Source organism: Scophthalmus maximus, chromosome 10 (genome assembly GCF_022379125.1).
Source record: "Scophthalmus maximus strain ysfricsl-2021 chromosome 10, ASM2237912v1, whole genome shotgun sequence".
Lineage (NCBI taxonomy): Eukaryota > Metazoa > Chordata > Actinopteri > Pleuronectiformes > Scophthalmidae > Scophthalmus > Scophthalmus maximus.
The window spans coordinates 5159864-5172500 of NC_061524.1; the positions used below are offsets into that span (position 1 = coordinate 5159864).

General features: G+C 46.5%; 1 protein-coding gene across 2 annotated transcripts in view; it reads right to left on the reverse strand.

Moving 5' to 3' along the window:
- Nucleotides 1–466: 466 nt before the first annotated feature.
- The window catches only part of si:ch211-51a6.2 (neurotrypsin), a 12734-nt gene continuing 563 nt past the window's right edge, over nucleotides 467–12637 (reverse strand). The window contains exons 2-15 of one of the 2 annotated variants that reach the window (XM_035606717.2): nucleotides 11708–11839; nucleotides 10717–10756; nucleotides 8456–8698; nucleotides 7062–7200; nucleotides 6467–6642; nucleotides 5664–5811; nucleotides 5411–5589; nucleotides 5084–5225; nucleotides 4777–4991; nucleotides 4445–4586; nucleotides 3516–3794; nucleotides 3196–3318; nucleotides 2530–2810; nucleotides 467–2290 (exon numbers count right to left, since the gene is read on the reverse strand). In XM_035606717.2, coding sequence (XP_035462610.1) covers nucleotides 1971–2290; nucleotides 2530–2810; nucleotides 3196–3318; nucleotides 3516–3794; nucleotides 4445–4586; nucleotides 4777–4991; nucleotides 5084–5225; nucleotides 5411–5589; nucleotides 5664–5811; nucleotides 6467–6642; nucleotides 7062–7200; nucleotides 8456–8698; nucleotides 10717–10756; nucleotides 11708–11839 — 2559 coding nt within the window. In that variant the 3' untranslated portion in view covers nucleotides 467–1970. The remainder of the gene's footprint in view (nucleotides 2291–2529; nucleotides 2811–3195; nucleotides 3319–3515; nucleotides 3795–4444; nucleotides 4587–4776; nucleotides 4992–5083; nucleotides 5226–5410; nucleotides 5590–5663; nucleotides 5812–6466; nucleotides 6643–7061; nucleotides 7201–8455; nucleotides 8699–10716; nucleotides 10757–11707; nucleotides 11840–12637) is intronic. The other variant, XM_035606718.2, reaches the window with a different exon arrangement.

Sequence of the window (12637 nt, forward strand, 5' to 3'; positions counted from 1 at the left end):
TGCCACTTGTCTATACACAATCTTACTTAGGGCACATAGTCCCATATTCATTGATTGGCCTTAAATATCCTTGAATACATATACAATACTATATAACACTACGAACCCAAAAAACTTCCTGTCAACAGATTGATCAAGTTTTAAAAGAGAAGAAATGTATATTTATGGCTGGATTTTAAGTTCAGCAAATCAAGCAAGGATATCCATAAATTCTGGATTAAACAGGTGCTTTGTTGTTTCTACATTTACGTGCGTCTGCCCTCAGTTTTATAGAGCATGGATTGTAGAGTTTAGCTGAATCTGTGAGTGATTGTGGACAATTTAATAAACTGTATGAATGATTTCCACAAAAATAAACCCAAAAGGCTTTAAATTAGAATGAAAATTGTGCAGCTAATCTCTTTTATGAGTCCTGTGGCTGAGACATAACCTATATACACTATAAATAAATGTCGCAGCAGCATCGTCACTTACAGCAATGTTTTAATTTATCCATTGTCTCACTTTTGAATGTCAACACTGATGACTTTTCCGCCAAAACCAAAATGATAAGAAAAATGAAAATTACATCAGCCAGTGCAGAACAAGAACAAAGAACTGAATTATTTACTTAAGTGGTTTCTGTACAGTATTCCTGAAAATAAATACAAATTAATTTAGCATTATCTACCAAGTATAAGAACAATGTTCGGCTGAATGTTGAAGGGTGTCGGGTTTTTTCTAAGACATTGCCCGACGATCAGGTGATGAGGCTTTAAGGCTCTCACCACATACAGTTGATAACATCCTTAATCCCTTATCCCCAAACATAGTAACAGTTAAACAAATGACCACAAACAAATTAAACCAACAGTCAACTTGTGGATTTTGTGGGCTTCTTAGGTCCAGGTCGATGTACACAGCCTATCAATGGATTACTATATATACTACTATACTCTTCTATACACTTTCTACCATTTGGTAGTTGACGACAAAAATGATTCTATAGATCTGTAATTAGTTATGATTTTAGCAGATACATTCAGCAACAAGGATGTCATGAATGAATAACAATGAAAAAGTGAATGATGACTTGCCTGTAGTGTAGTTTCACATATGCACACGTGGAATGTTAGTGAAACAAATCAAATTTCTCTCTTTGTACAAATTCAGTGAAATACTATTCTACACACTTTATTTTTCTCCATCTCTGTCTTTCTTTCCCTGCCTCTGGCTCTGGCCTTGCATGAAATTTTCATTGTCAAGTTCCCCAAATGCTTGAGTGACATACAGAGTGACACTATTTAACAGCCTCACATATTCCCAGTAGTGGTATTTGTGGGTCCACGTGGTTCTAAGTAGTCGGATTAAAATGATGTTGCCACAGATCTCAAGTCGTTCAGACTTGTCCTATTCCAGTTTGTTAGATGGGGATGACGATTCTGGTTAGAGAATAACGTGTGAATGAATTTTGATAAATCCAAAAGTCTGGACCAGCTCTGCATAGCCCAGCCATGAACATGTGCATTTCCACTTGCCTCAACAATAGGGTCTGCTGTTGGGAGCATGAACCAAACCATATACCCTCAGCCGTCACATTAATGGCTTTCTGTGGATAAACTGCTGGAAGGCGAGCATTGTACAGCATCACAACCTTATTGGTCAGCAAAGCACCGGTAAGTCCTTGGTGCTTTTCTGCTTTTCAGTTCAAAACACTATTCTGCGAGTGAGGAATGAAAAATGAAGAAGAGGTGCAAGAAACAGGAACATGTAGAAGTTTTGGGGAAATTTTCAGTACCACAATTCACAGTGAGAGAAAAAATATACAATGTTATTTACATGCTGTTTGAAGTGATGTTGGAAAAAAACACATGATATGAAGAGCTCAGCGTTGAAGAGGAAGAGGCACGACACAGTTCGATGGCCAACAGGCTGCGACAAGCCCAGAAGCCGCTCAATGACACTAGACCACCAGGTGTCATTCTCCATCATTAGTCCTTGAAGGGTTTGTTGATGACCTTGTCGATCCATCTCAGGAACCTGCTGACGCGAGTGTACACGCCGGGGAAGGCGGGATTGCCACAGCCGTGACCCCAGGAGATGACGCCCGTCAGCACCCAACGGCCTCCCTCCCCCTGGCAAACCAGCGGACCCCCGCTGTCGCCCTGGCAACTGTCCACGCGGTGGCGCTCTGACAGGCTCCCGGCACACAGCATTCGGCTGGTGAAGCGATCGCCGTATCGCTTCTTACACTTCCAAGCCGGCAGCAGGGGCACCCAGGCCTGGAGCAGGGTCCGGGAGTACTCCGAGTCTGACAGGGGAGACGCGTTTAATTTAATCTTAGGGCTGTTGGGTTTAACAATGACTAGTAAGAGCTGTTCTGTCTCTCTGTACTAGAGGGATATAAATGAAGAGCTCATATGTTCATCTGACTCTGGGCTTGACTGTATCGTGAGTAAGATACTTATGGTTAACACACTTTTATCTCTCTGTGATGAAATCCGGATGACACACAGATTGAAGGTCATTTCATCGATGCAGTGACTTTACCTGTGATGCCCCAGCCAGTGATCACGCAGGCGGCGGGCCTCCTCTCCCACTTGTTGCCCGCCTCCGGCAGGCACACTGCGCCCGTGTGAGGGTTGAACGACACGCAGTTGCCCTCTGTGCCCTTGAGCCGCAGCAGGGCAATGTCGTGCTCCCAGTCCTGACTGTGGTACTTCCTGTGGATGACGATGCGTTCGGGAGACAAGGTGCGCTCAAAGTCGTCCTGCTCCTCGGTGTGGTAGTCGCCCAGGCGCAGCACGTAGCGGGTCGGATCTCTGCCGAATCTGAAGGAGCAAAGGAAACAAATTGGAAATGACTGTCTTCCTAAATGCTCATCACTTAATCTACAGTATTAGATGTAATGCATAACCCACATTTTTTTTTACTACAGCTCAGCAAGGCTTTGGTTTTGGGCCAGTATACAAGGACACAACGATTAGGGGCCGACAGTAAAGACGATGTAAAGGAAAAAGAATACAAAGTAATAATTAAAACATTGCCCAATGGAGAATATAGGTTTGTAATGCAATAAAAAAAATTCTAAATCTCACTTTCTTAAATGATTTCACATAAATTCTAAATCCTAATTTTATTATTAATTGTATTGTTGCTAAAAAGGCTTAAGATACGGTGATTGTACTGAAACCAGCAGAGGGCGCTGTCTCCTACCTCTTGAAGCAGTGGGCGGCTGTGACCACCCAGCAGGCGTTGATGAGCGACGCTCCACACAGAGGGTGACTGCCCGTGGACTGAGACCTGAGCCACAGAGACACCTGCCAGGGCCACTCGCCTCTGAAATCACATTCACACAAACCGAGGTGTCGCCTGTCATTGTGGGCTCCACAATCTCTCGTCAGGACAAGAACCTTTAACTAACCTCTACCATCAAAAATGAAATGGGTTATTACATACTGATGGCTGTACAGGGGCTTGTGTGAGTCCACCCGCCTGTCACAGGAGTCAGAGTGTTCGTACGTGCGTGCGCTCACCTCAGCGCCTTATCCCCTCCTATGATCCTTCGTCGCCGCCGCTGATTGTTCAGTCTCAGGCCACAGGTCTGCGTTGCCATGGTACCGTCCCCCAGGGGATCCAGGGTGTAGTCACAAATGACGCCTGCGTCCTCACTGTGGCGACAGTCGTGGCCTTCTTGGCCCACACCGGCGCACTGCTCTAGGGACGCCTCGGCGCCGGAGCATCGGACGTTGTCCAGGTGGATGGGACCTTGACCCTCGCCGAAGTAGGCCATGGATCGGGCCTTTGCCCTGCCGCTGAGGGGACAACGCACACAAACGAAACAGCGTCACTTTTATTTGTTCCTTTTTGTTCTGTATTTTCAATTCCTGTGCATGTATGTTATTGTGTACACTGTGACTGTACAAACCTATTCCATTATAGTGTTGAAACTGTTTCTAAAGAACTGAATTTGAATTGAACCATCTTATTCATTGTGTACCTCAATGTAAAAGCACCTATCCTTTCTATGATGACAAAAATACAATCCTGCCTTACAGATGTTAAAATCTGTCTGGCATAAAAAACTTTTGAACTTAAACTCAGATGATTCACACTTAATAAATGATATGAAAAATCAAACTCTTTGATCCGTGGTCCAATTCCGTGTCCTGCACCCTCAAATCATTCAAACTGCACAGACTATGAAAACTGTAATCCAAGCTTTTATAACATTCCAGTCAGATTACTGTAGCTGTCTGTATTCCTGTCTGGCCAGCACAACTCATCCGAGCTTCAGCCACTCTGGACATCAATAAGCAATAATACAGTACGTCTCAGGGGGGCAGGCTTGTCTGTCCTTCACATTCCAGACGGTCTCCGTCATTTTTTGTACCGTGTTATTGACGAGGCTCACAGTTACTGTATTTCTGAGGCAAAATATCAGACAACATGTGTTCATACTGACGTGAATCCCAGCTGTTTACACACTACAGCTGCATTGACATCATTCCAGCCGTCATCACACACGCTTCCCCACTGGCCCTCGATGAAGACCTCCACTCTGCCCTCCTTCCTGCTCTCTCCGCCGACCAAACGCACCAGAGGGCCTGTAAAAACAAACATGACGGGAGAAAGGCGATGTAAATGCCATGAGATTTTCCAGACGCTTGCACGTTTTACCCTCATATGCAAGATGAGTAACCACCTATGTGTGTGTGTGTGTGTGTGTGTGTGTGTGTGTGTGTGTGTGTGTGTGTGTGTGTGTGTGTGTGTGTGTGTGTGTGTGTGTGTGCTTACCTCCGGGAGGCAATGGGCCCGGTAAGTCCCTGGCACCGCCTCCTGTCTCACAGCGGACTCCTACATCCTCGCTGTGGGAGCAGTCGTGCTGGCCCCACTCGGAGTGAGTGCAGGCCAGTAAAGTGGCCTCTGACCCCAGACACCGCACGTCGTCCAGCAGGATCAGCCCACGACCTTCCTCATACACCTCGTCGGGGGCCACTTCCGCTCGGCCCCTGCAAACACGCAAACCCCCCCCCCCCCCATCATCTTCTAACTCAGGCACAAATGTGAAGTGACTATTATTATTATATATTGATGCACTGACCTGAAGCCCAGCTGCCTACACACTACCTGGGCGTTGAGCACGGTCCAGCTGTCATCACATACAGTGCCCCATTCTCCCCGGTGGTAAACCTCAACGCGACCCTTCCAGTGATTGTCTGCTCCCGCCAGTCGGACGGCACCGTCTGCCTCCACACAGGGAAACCACCCAAACAGGGAGTGACGGACAAATCTTAGTGTTGGTATCAGAGTGTGTAGCTCAGTTAAGGTGATGATGACATGTCTCAGAGCACAGTCAGATGTCAGTTGTCTACGACGTCTTCTCATATGAATGTGTGTGTTGGTGTGTGTTTTCTTTGCTGGCGCTGACCTGTGTATGGGTTGCAGGAAACCCCGGCGGCTTCCGCGCCGTCGCACTTCTGTTGCTCCCAGTTGTTGTGAGGACACTCATCCAGCGAGAGTTCGTTACCTGTACACTTCACCTCGCTAAGCAAGATGGGAGCAAGTCCCCGACCTGAGCCGGGCCATCTCCAGGCTTTGGCCACACCCCTGTTACAAAACAAACACCATCTTTTATGTGTAGCCACAGGAGTGTGGCAGTAGCACAACGAGTTACTTCTTACCCCAGGTCCAACTGTCTGCACACCACCTCAGCGTCAGTGTCGTCCCACTGGCGATCGCAAATAGTTCCCCACCTGCCACCGTGGTAAACCTCGACGCGGCCCTCAAAGTCCTCCTGGCCCCCGACCAGCCTCAGAGGGATGCCAGTGCCTGGGAGACAAAAGGTAAAGCATCAACTGAGCAAATGACAACTAATGTTGTGTAATTAAGGGGTTGTTGCTGGAAATACTTCACACCCTGAGAACCACGGGCATGTGCTCGACTGTGTAATTTAGTCAGTACTGTGCAAATGTTTGGGGCGCTTGAGATTTTTTCCCCCCCATCATATAACCAGGGAGCAACCTACCTGCCAAACAACCTGTGAAGGTAAACGGTGATGTTTGAAAGGCAAAGGGTTTGGATCTGATTTGCTTTTGTTCTTTATTTCTTTACTGCACTTTGTGGGAAGATCATTAATAAATGACAACTATTCATGGCATTAAACGAAGGCCTCATTATCATACTGTATATGTCACAACATCGAATGTATTATAAGAATCATCACTGTCTTCTGTCCCCATGTCTGTTTACCAGATTTCATCAAAAGCTGTGTGATTGTGCAACAAAAATGTGAACCGGTGAACTACTGTAACCAAGAAAACGTCAAAGTTATGAGAAGGGACTTCTTAATTTTGGTTTTAATCTGCAAAAAAAAATAACAAGATCCTGGTACTTTGTTTGCATATGGCCGGCAGAGCAATAACCTGCCATGTGACGTGTGTCCCCATTAGTTTGTAGAATCTGCGGTCTCAACACCTGGCCTCACCTTCGGGCTCAGCGCAAACCACCCCGGCCTCGTTGCCGCGGTTGCAGTCGCTGGCGACAAACTTCCGGCTCCGGCACTCCAGCAGGGAATTCTCATTACCGCGGCAACCCAGGCGCTCGTAGTGGAAGACCGATCCCGGGCCAAAGTAGGAATCCTGCAGGGCTGTGCCGATCTCCCTGCGTGGACAGCAGACACACAGAGAGATGCTCTTCTTTTAAAACACACACACGCAGGCTCCTACTTATACCAGGCCAATGCAAAGCCACAACAAGCCGCACAGATTAAATAGAAAATGCAAACAGGAGTAACTGGTGACTTCCACAATCTGTCAGCGACGACCCCAGTGGGATAAGTCAATGAGCCTTGGACGAGGGGCCTGCGGGTGACTGAGGTCATACAGATTCATGCTCGAGTCAAGAATTAATAGGAGACCTGCGGTTTTTAAATTTATACTTCAAGAACATTAAGAGCAAACACAGAGCAATGAGGCACCCGCACGAAGACGTGTTCACAGCAGTATTTCAGACAAACCAAACTTTGAAGTGTCTAAACTAACCCAGCTCCTCACGAAGGTCCCAAAGGAGAGGCAGCTCACCCAAGTCCCAGCTGTCTGCATATGACACTGGCGTCGCGGTCGGTCCAGTGCGTGTCACACACAGCCCCCCACCGGCCGCTCAGGTACACCTCCAGACGCCCGTTGCTGCCGGACGATCCCCCCGCCAATCGGGCCGCACCTGCAGATGACGCGGCAGGAAATTTCCACATGGTTCCGTCCATGACAGAGGAAGAATCGTGATGAAGATATATTTGAGGTTTGGAAAATTTGCTAACAAATGCATTTTCGGTCATTGGTGCGGTGAAATGGCAGCGGAGTGCATTTGTATTTCAATTTGACACGGACTCAGGAAAACCAGAGTCATCATTCTACAGGGTCCTGACAGGGACAAAAGAGTTTACAGCCAAGTGACAGAAAATAAAGAGCAGCAGATATGTTCATCTATAGATGACTGAAATGGTTCTACTGTTCCAATCTTCCCATGTGTCCACTCTGGTTTCACAAAACAGATCTTCCAACAAAAGAGGGCGGGTTTATCACACCAAATGAATGCATCCCAACCAAGTGGCAACCCACCGGGACGCCACCCGTCATTGGTTCGAGAACTTACATTTTGCAGCCTCCAGTTTAGCACTCATCTTGTTTTGAGGTTGCATTGTTTTTTTGTTTTTTGTGAGCTGTTGTCAAATTTTCAACCATGTTCAACTTTAACAAGACTGTTGTTAAAACAGTTTTCATGTTTAACATTCAAAGGACTGTTGCTCGGAAAACCGCACAGTGTCGGAGAAGGAAACAGGGAGTAAGAGTTTCATCGATGCTCAACGCCGATAGGCCCTGCAGCCTGTCGCCCGCCTGGAAGAAGGCGAGGGCTGGAAAACTTGAACTTAGGCAACGCATTAACACTCATGGCTGCTTCTTAGGCTCCGGGATTTCCCACTTGACACTGGTCGTGAGCTCACCGCCCTACAGACTGTGCGTGTATATGATTTTTTTGGTTTGAAAAATGAACACGAACGCCACACGAATTCAAATGAGCAATGATTATTTTGGAAATATGATATTAAAATGATGTACTGGCTGAGGATTAGGACAGAAACCTTGTGCTCCTCTTTTAGCAGAGACTCCTTTAAAAGTGCGGTAAATTGGAGGAAGTTCAGTTTTTGGCAATTATTTTGTAGGATCCTCTTGAACCATGTGTTTTGTATATTTTTATGAGATTTTTCATTTTTCTTATCTTAGCCGATTAACTTGGTCCTTCTTTTCCATCTTTATTAAACATGTGATCGTTAGAGTTTTGGTTCCACAGCTCAGATTTAGATTTTTATCCTTTTGTGTCAGAACCTTTTTCATGTGTCATCTTCATTTTCATGTCAACGTTTTGCATTTCATGCATCATAACACCATGCGATCTTCTCTGGTTCAACATCACTCACCCTGATGGCAGTCGCAGTACGCCCAGCCGATGGCACCAGAGCTCTGCCTGAAGAAGCACCAGGGGTTGGCCTCTTGGTCTGGGTTCCGGCAGCGGTTGTGGTCCCCCAGGCCTCGGCCCGGGTACAGACGCATGTAGTCCGGGAAGTCGGTCCACTTGAGGCAGGGGGAGCCCGAGTCCGTGCGGGACACTGAGCCGTTGTAGTATCCCAGCTCTTCAAAGCCTTGCGAACAGGAGAGCGGCGCTGCAGACACAGACCATCGCTCAGTCAGTCAGACAGCCCATGTTTACTGAATCACATTACGTTAAGAGTAACGAGGAAATTCACTTAAAGCCACAGACGAGTCAAATCTAGAAACCCGATACCTGAAGGGAAATTTGGATAAATTAAACAATTTGACCACATAGCACATAGAATAGAATCAACAGAATGACTTTGTATTCATTAAAGTCAGGCTATGGTTATAATTTGAATAGGCACAGGGATCATTGTCAAGTTTCTTTTGATGATGAATGAACTGTCGATTATTCCAGTTATCGTCATAGCCTCCTCATGTTGTTCTGAGCTGAAGTGGAATAAAAGTAAAAGCACGAACACTGTGAGGTATTCTGTCCCAATCAAACAACGTATGATAGTTGCAACGTACTTATTTATTCTCCACCTGCTTTTTAGAGGACCTGTTTCTGAAATGTCGGGAATCAACGACAAGCAGCTTCACATTTCTCCCTCGCGTTAGAGGATACGGGAGTGATAGGTTAAAAAAAACAAAAACCCAAAAGTTGTGTGAAGCTGCAGTACATGTCAAACACGACTGTTTCGTCTGGTGGGCAGATGGGGGATTTAACAAGACAGTTATGAGGCAGAAATGCAGGGAAGACACTTAATAGCAACCAGAAGCACAACCAACTGTAAAACCGATCTATTAAAAAAACACTGCTTCCTGCTTGGGAAATGAGGCTGGTTCACACAAAACAACTCCGATTTACTCCGACACGTACAGCCAATCGCTCAACGTAAGCGTACGTGGATTCCTGCCAACGCGGCTGCCGAGCACGACGTAGGTGCCCGCCCATCAACTCATCCATTTTCCAGTCAGAGTCTGCGACAGCTAAAGGCTTGAGGAGAATCGTTTGTGGGTGACGCCTCATCGGCATAAAGAAAGAAAAAAAACCCCAGGTCATCTACAGGGTTCGGCACTCCGCTTTAACTGTGACCATGTGCTGTAGGCACGCAAAGATTTACAGGCTCCTGCTGGTGGTGGGGGTCGAACGGCGAACCACACTGGATTACATGCTGAGACTAGGGGGGGGGGGGGCGGGGACGGAGACAACAAACAGAGGCAGCATAAAAAGCGAGACTGCAGTCTGCAAACTGGATTAGACAGTCTGATTGAGTTAGAGGATATTAGTATTTATGTCTTGGCCGGTGGGAGAATAGGAACAGAAAGAGTTTGTTGGAAGACCTCTCAACCATGTGACTGATCATTTCACAGGTTCGTCTAAAGGCAGCCCTTGGTCACAGTCAGTGTTCCAAGTTCGTCCCAATTATCCCATTGCCGCATACATCTCACGTGTGTGGAGCAGGCCACATGACAGTTTCATGGAAGCTGAATGGAGATTGTCACCCAGGGGTTCCTTCCCGTTGCGAGTAGATGACGCTACGCCTATGACTATGAGTATTGCCATGTATGGGGCAAAGTGGACAATGTGTACACATGACATAATCACATGACAACAACTTCCTGTTCAATGGCAAAACATAGCAATTTCAAACATGACACCAAAGACACAGCGCAGTTTTGAGTAGTGAAGGCTTTTATCTTACACTGACCAAATATGACGTCGACCTGTTAAATACTCTCGAGCTCGTTAAATTACGACGCCCTGCAAATGGCCGACAAATACAATAAGATAGGAAACAAAATTCAATATTGCCGGCTTCCTGTTGGGTTTAAGGTTGCGGCTTCGAGGGGCCACGCCAGAGACCAATCACTTCAGGACCTTGCAACTTAACAAAACACCAGCGTCAGACGAAAGGGGGGGGGGGGGGGGGGCATTATTAAAAAAGCTTTGAGGGGATTTTGTGCAGAAGCTCCATTATATGACGGAAACTAAATGAGACGTTGAAAACCTTGAACCTTGATCAGATGTGGAGGAGTCCTACGTTTTTGGCTGACAAGCAACGACAATAGCGGTTCTCATTCACCCAAAACAGACACACACACACACACACACACACACAGATTTTGAGGAAACCCATACCTGCACTCTGCACCGCGTTCAAGAATCCCCCATCTGAGACCTGTGGAGGAAACACAACACGAGTGTCGAGAGTTATCAAGCCGTGAACACATGGCGGCGATTAGACTACACAAGCTTTTTACAGGGTGTTCATGCCTCGAACCCAACTTTCATCTCTGAGTTGAGTCGAGACCACGCAGCGAAAGTTCCCCTGTTGTTACATTTGTTTTAACCCGCCGACGTCAGCTGCTCCTCATCCATCATCCTGAGGCGGTTTCAGTTGCATTAGAAGCTTGAATGACGGTTTCTTGAATGATGGAGTCCACCGTCCTCAATGCTCACACTCAGATACTCTTATGTTTATCTACAGCCTATGTAGGAATCCATCCATGTCATTCTGCTCATCTGTGACCAGGTCGCAGCAGTCTAAGTTAGTTAGCGTGGACGTTCAGCTGCGTTTTTCCAGCTTCCCCCCCCCCCCGGGAGATCCTGTGGCCAGCTGAGATATATAATCTCTCCAGGGTGTTCTCACTCCAATCCGGAGTCTCCGACCGGTTGGATGTGCCTGGAAATCAGCCTCCAGTGGAAGGCACCGCAGGAAACATGGAGCTCATACAGATGTGCAGTGGAGAGGTTTGATTTGCCTGCAGCCGGTTGCTGTTGGCGGAGTTGTCCTCTCGCAGCAACGGTTGCAAGAGATGCGTTGGCCGACGCTCATTGTTTCAAATTGCCCCCCTTCTATGAAAAGGACAATGGGGAGGATGGATATTGATTTTAAGCTTTCACCATGTTAGGGCTAGTTCCTTGTGCAAGTACCCGAGAGGGCTGTTCTGTTCAACCGTGGTGATTCACCTCCACACTTATCTACAGTAATGGCATACATAAATAAAAAATGAGTGCAGACTTTGACCTGCTGATAATATGAAGCAAACAGACCTGGGCATGTTTTTTCTCTCTCTAATACTTTCCTTGTTCTGCAGCAACATGAACGAACGAAACGAAACGAACGAACCAGCGACTCTTGCAAAAAACGCTCGGCTTGAATTTTGTGGAATCTGAGGCTGAATGCCCGCTGCTGTCGTCTGCCTGCACTGTCTCTGGGAGCGCGCCTCAGTCGCCGTTCACCCAGAAGAGATGCGTAGACCTGCAGTAAAACATGTGAGCATCAGTGTTGTGTCTCTACATCAGACTTACAGCAGGGCCTATACATCTACACTTCGATCGGCCCCTGGCCTCATGTGCAAAAACAAAAAGCTGTAAGGTGATTTATTTTTCATTTGCGTCACACGTGTTTTAACTCAGCCTGGGCATAGGGATAAGAAAGGCATGGGCCATATGTGGAAAAATGTTTTTATAACCCTTTCCATTTTTCCCTTCTCCCCTTTTTTTTTTTGGCCTATAGCTGTAGTTTCCACAACTTTGTATTCGTCCAACTGCTCTCCATATATCTTGAAGGAACAACTTGCTGTGCGAAGGAGAGCAGGACTCACAGTAGGTGTGTCAGTGTAACTGTTTAAAGTTTGCATGCACTTTTTCCGTCTTGAGGATTCGTGGAAGGGGAAATGATCTGGTAACATAGAGGCCATGACATTGATCACAGCCCATAAATATACATATATATATATATATATAAAGAGAGAGAGGGAGAGAGAGAGAGAGAGCCAATAGTCTTGACAGTGCAGAGAGCAGCTCAGTTGTTGAACTGGTGAAGAGAAAATGATTCTACATGCACAGGCTTGTATCTGGAATATGTATCTGCATAAGTATCTTTGCACATAATGTTCAGTAGTTGCGATGAACTCGGGTGAACTCTGGGACTCAACAGTAACAGACATCTCACACAAAAAACGCAAGGTGTCTCAGGTTATTACTGTCTCTGTGTTTTTGAATTAGGAGAGAGGAGGAGGAGGACAGAGGAGTGGAGTGACAGTGTCACACACTT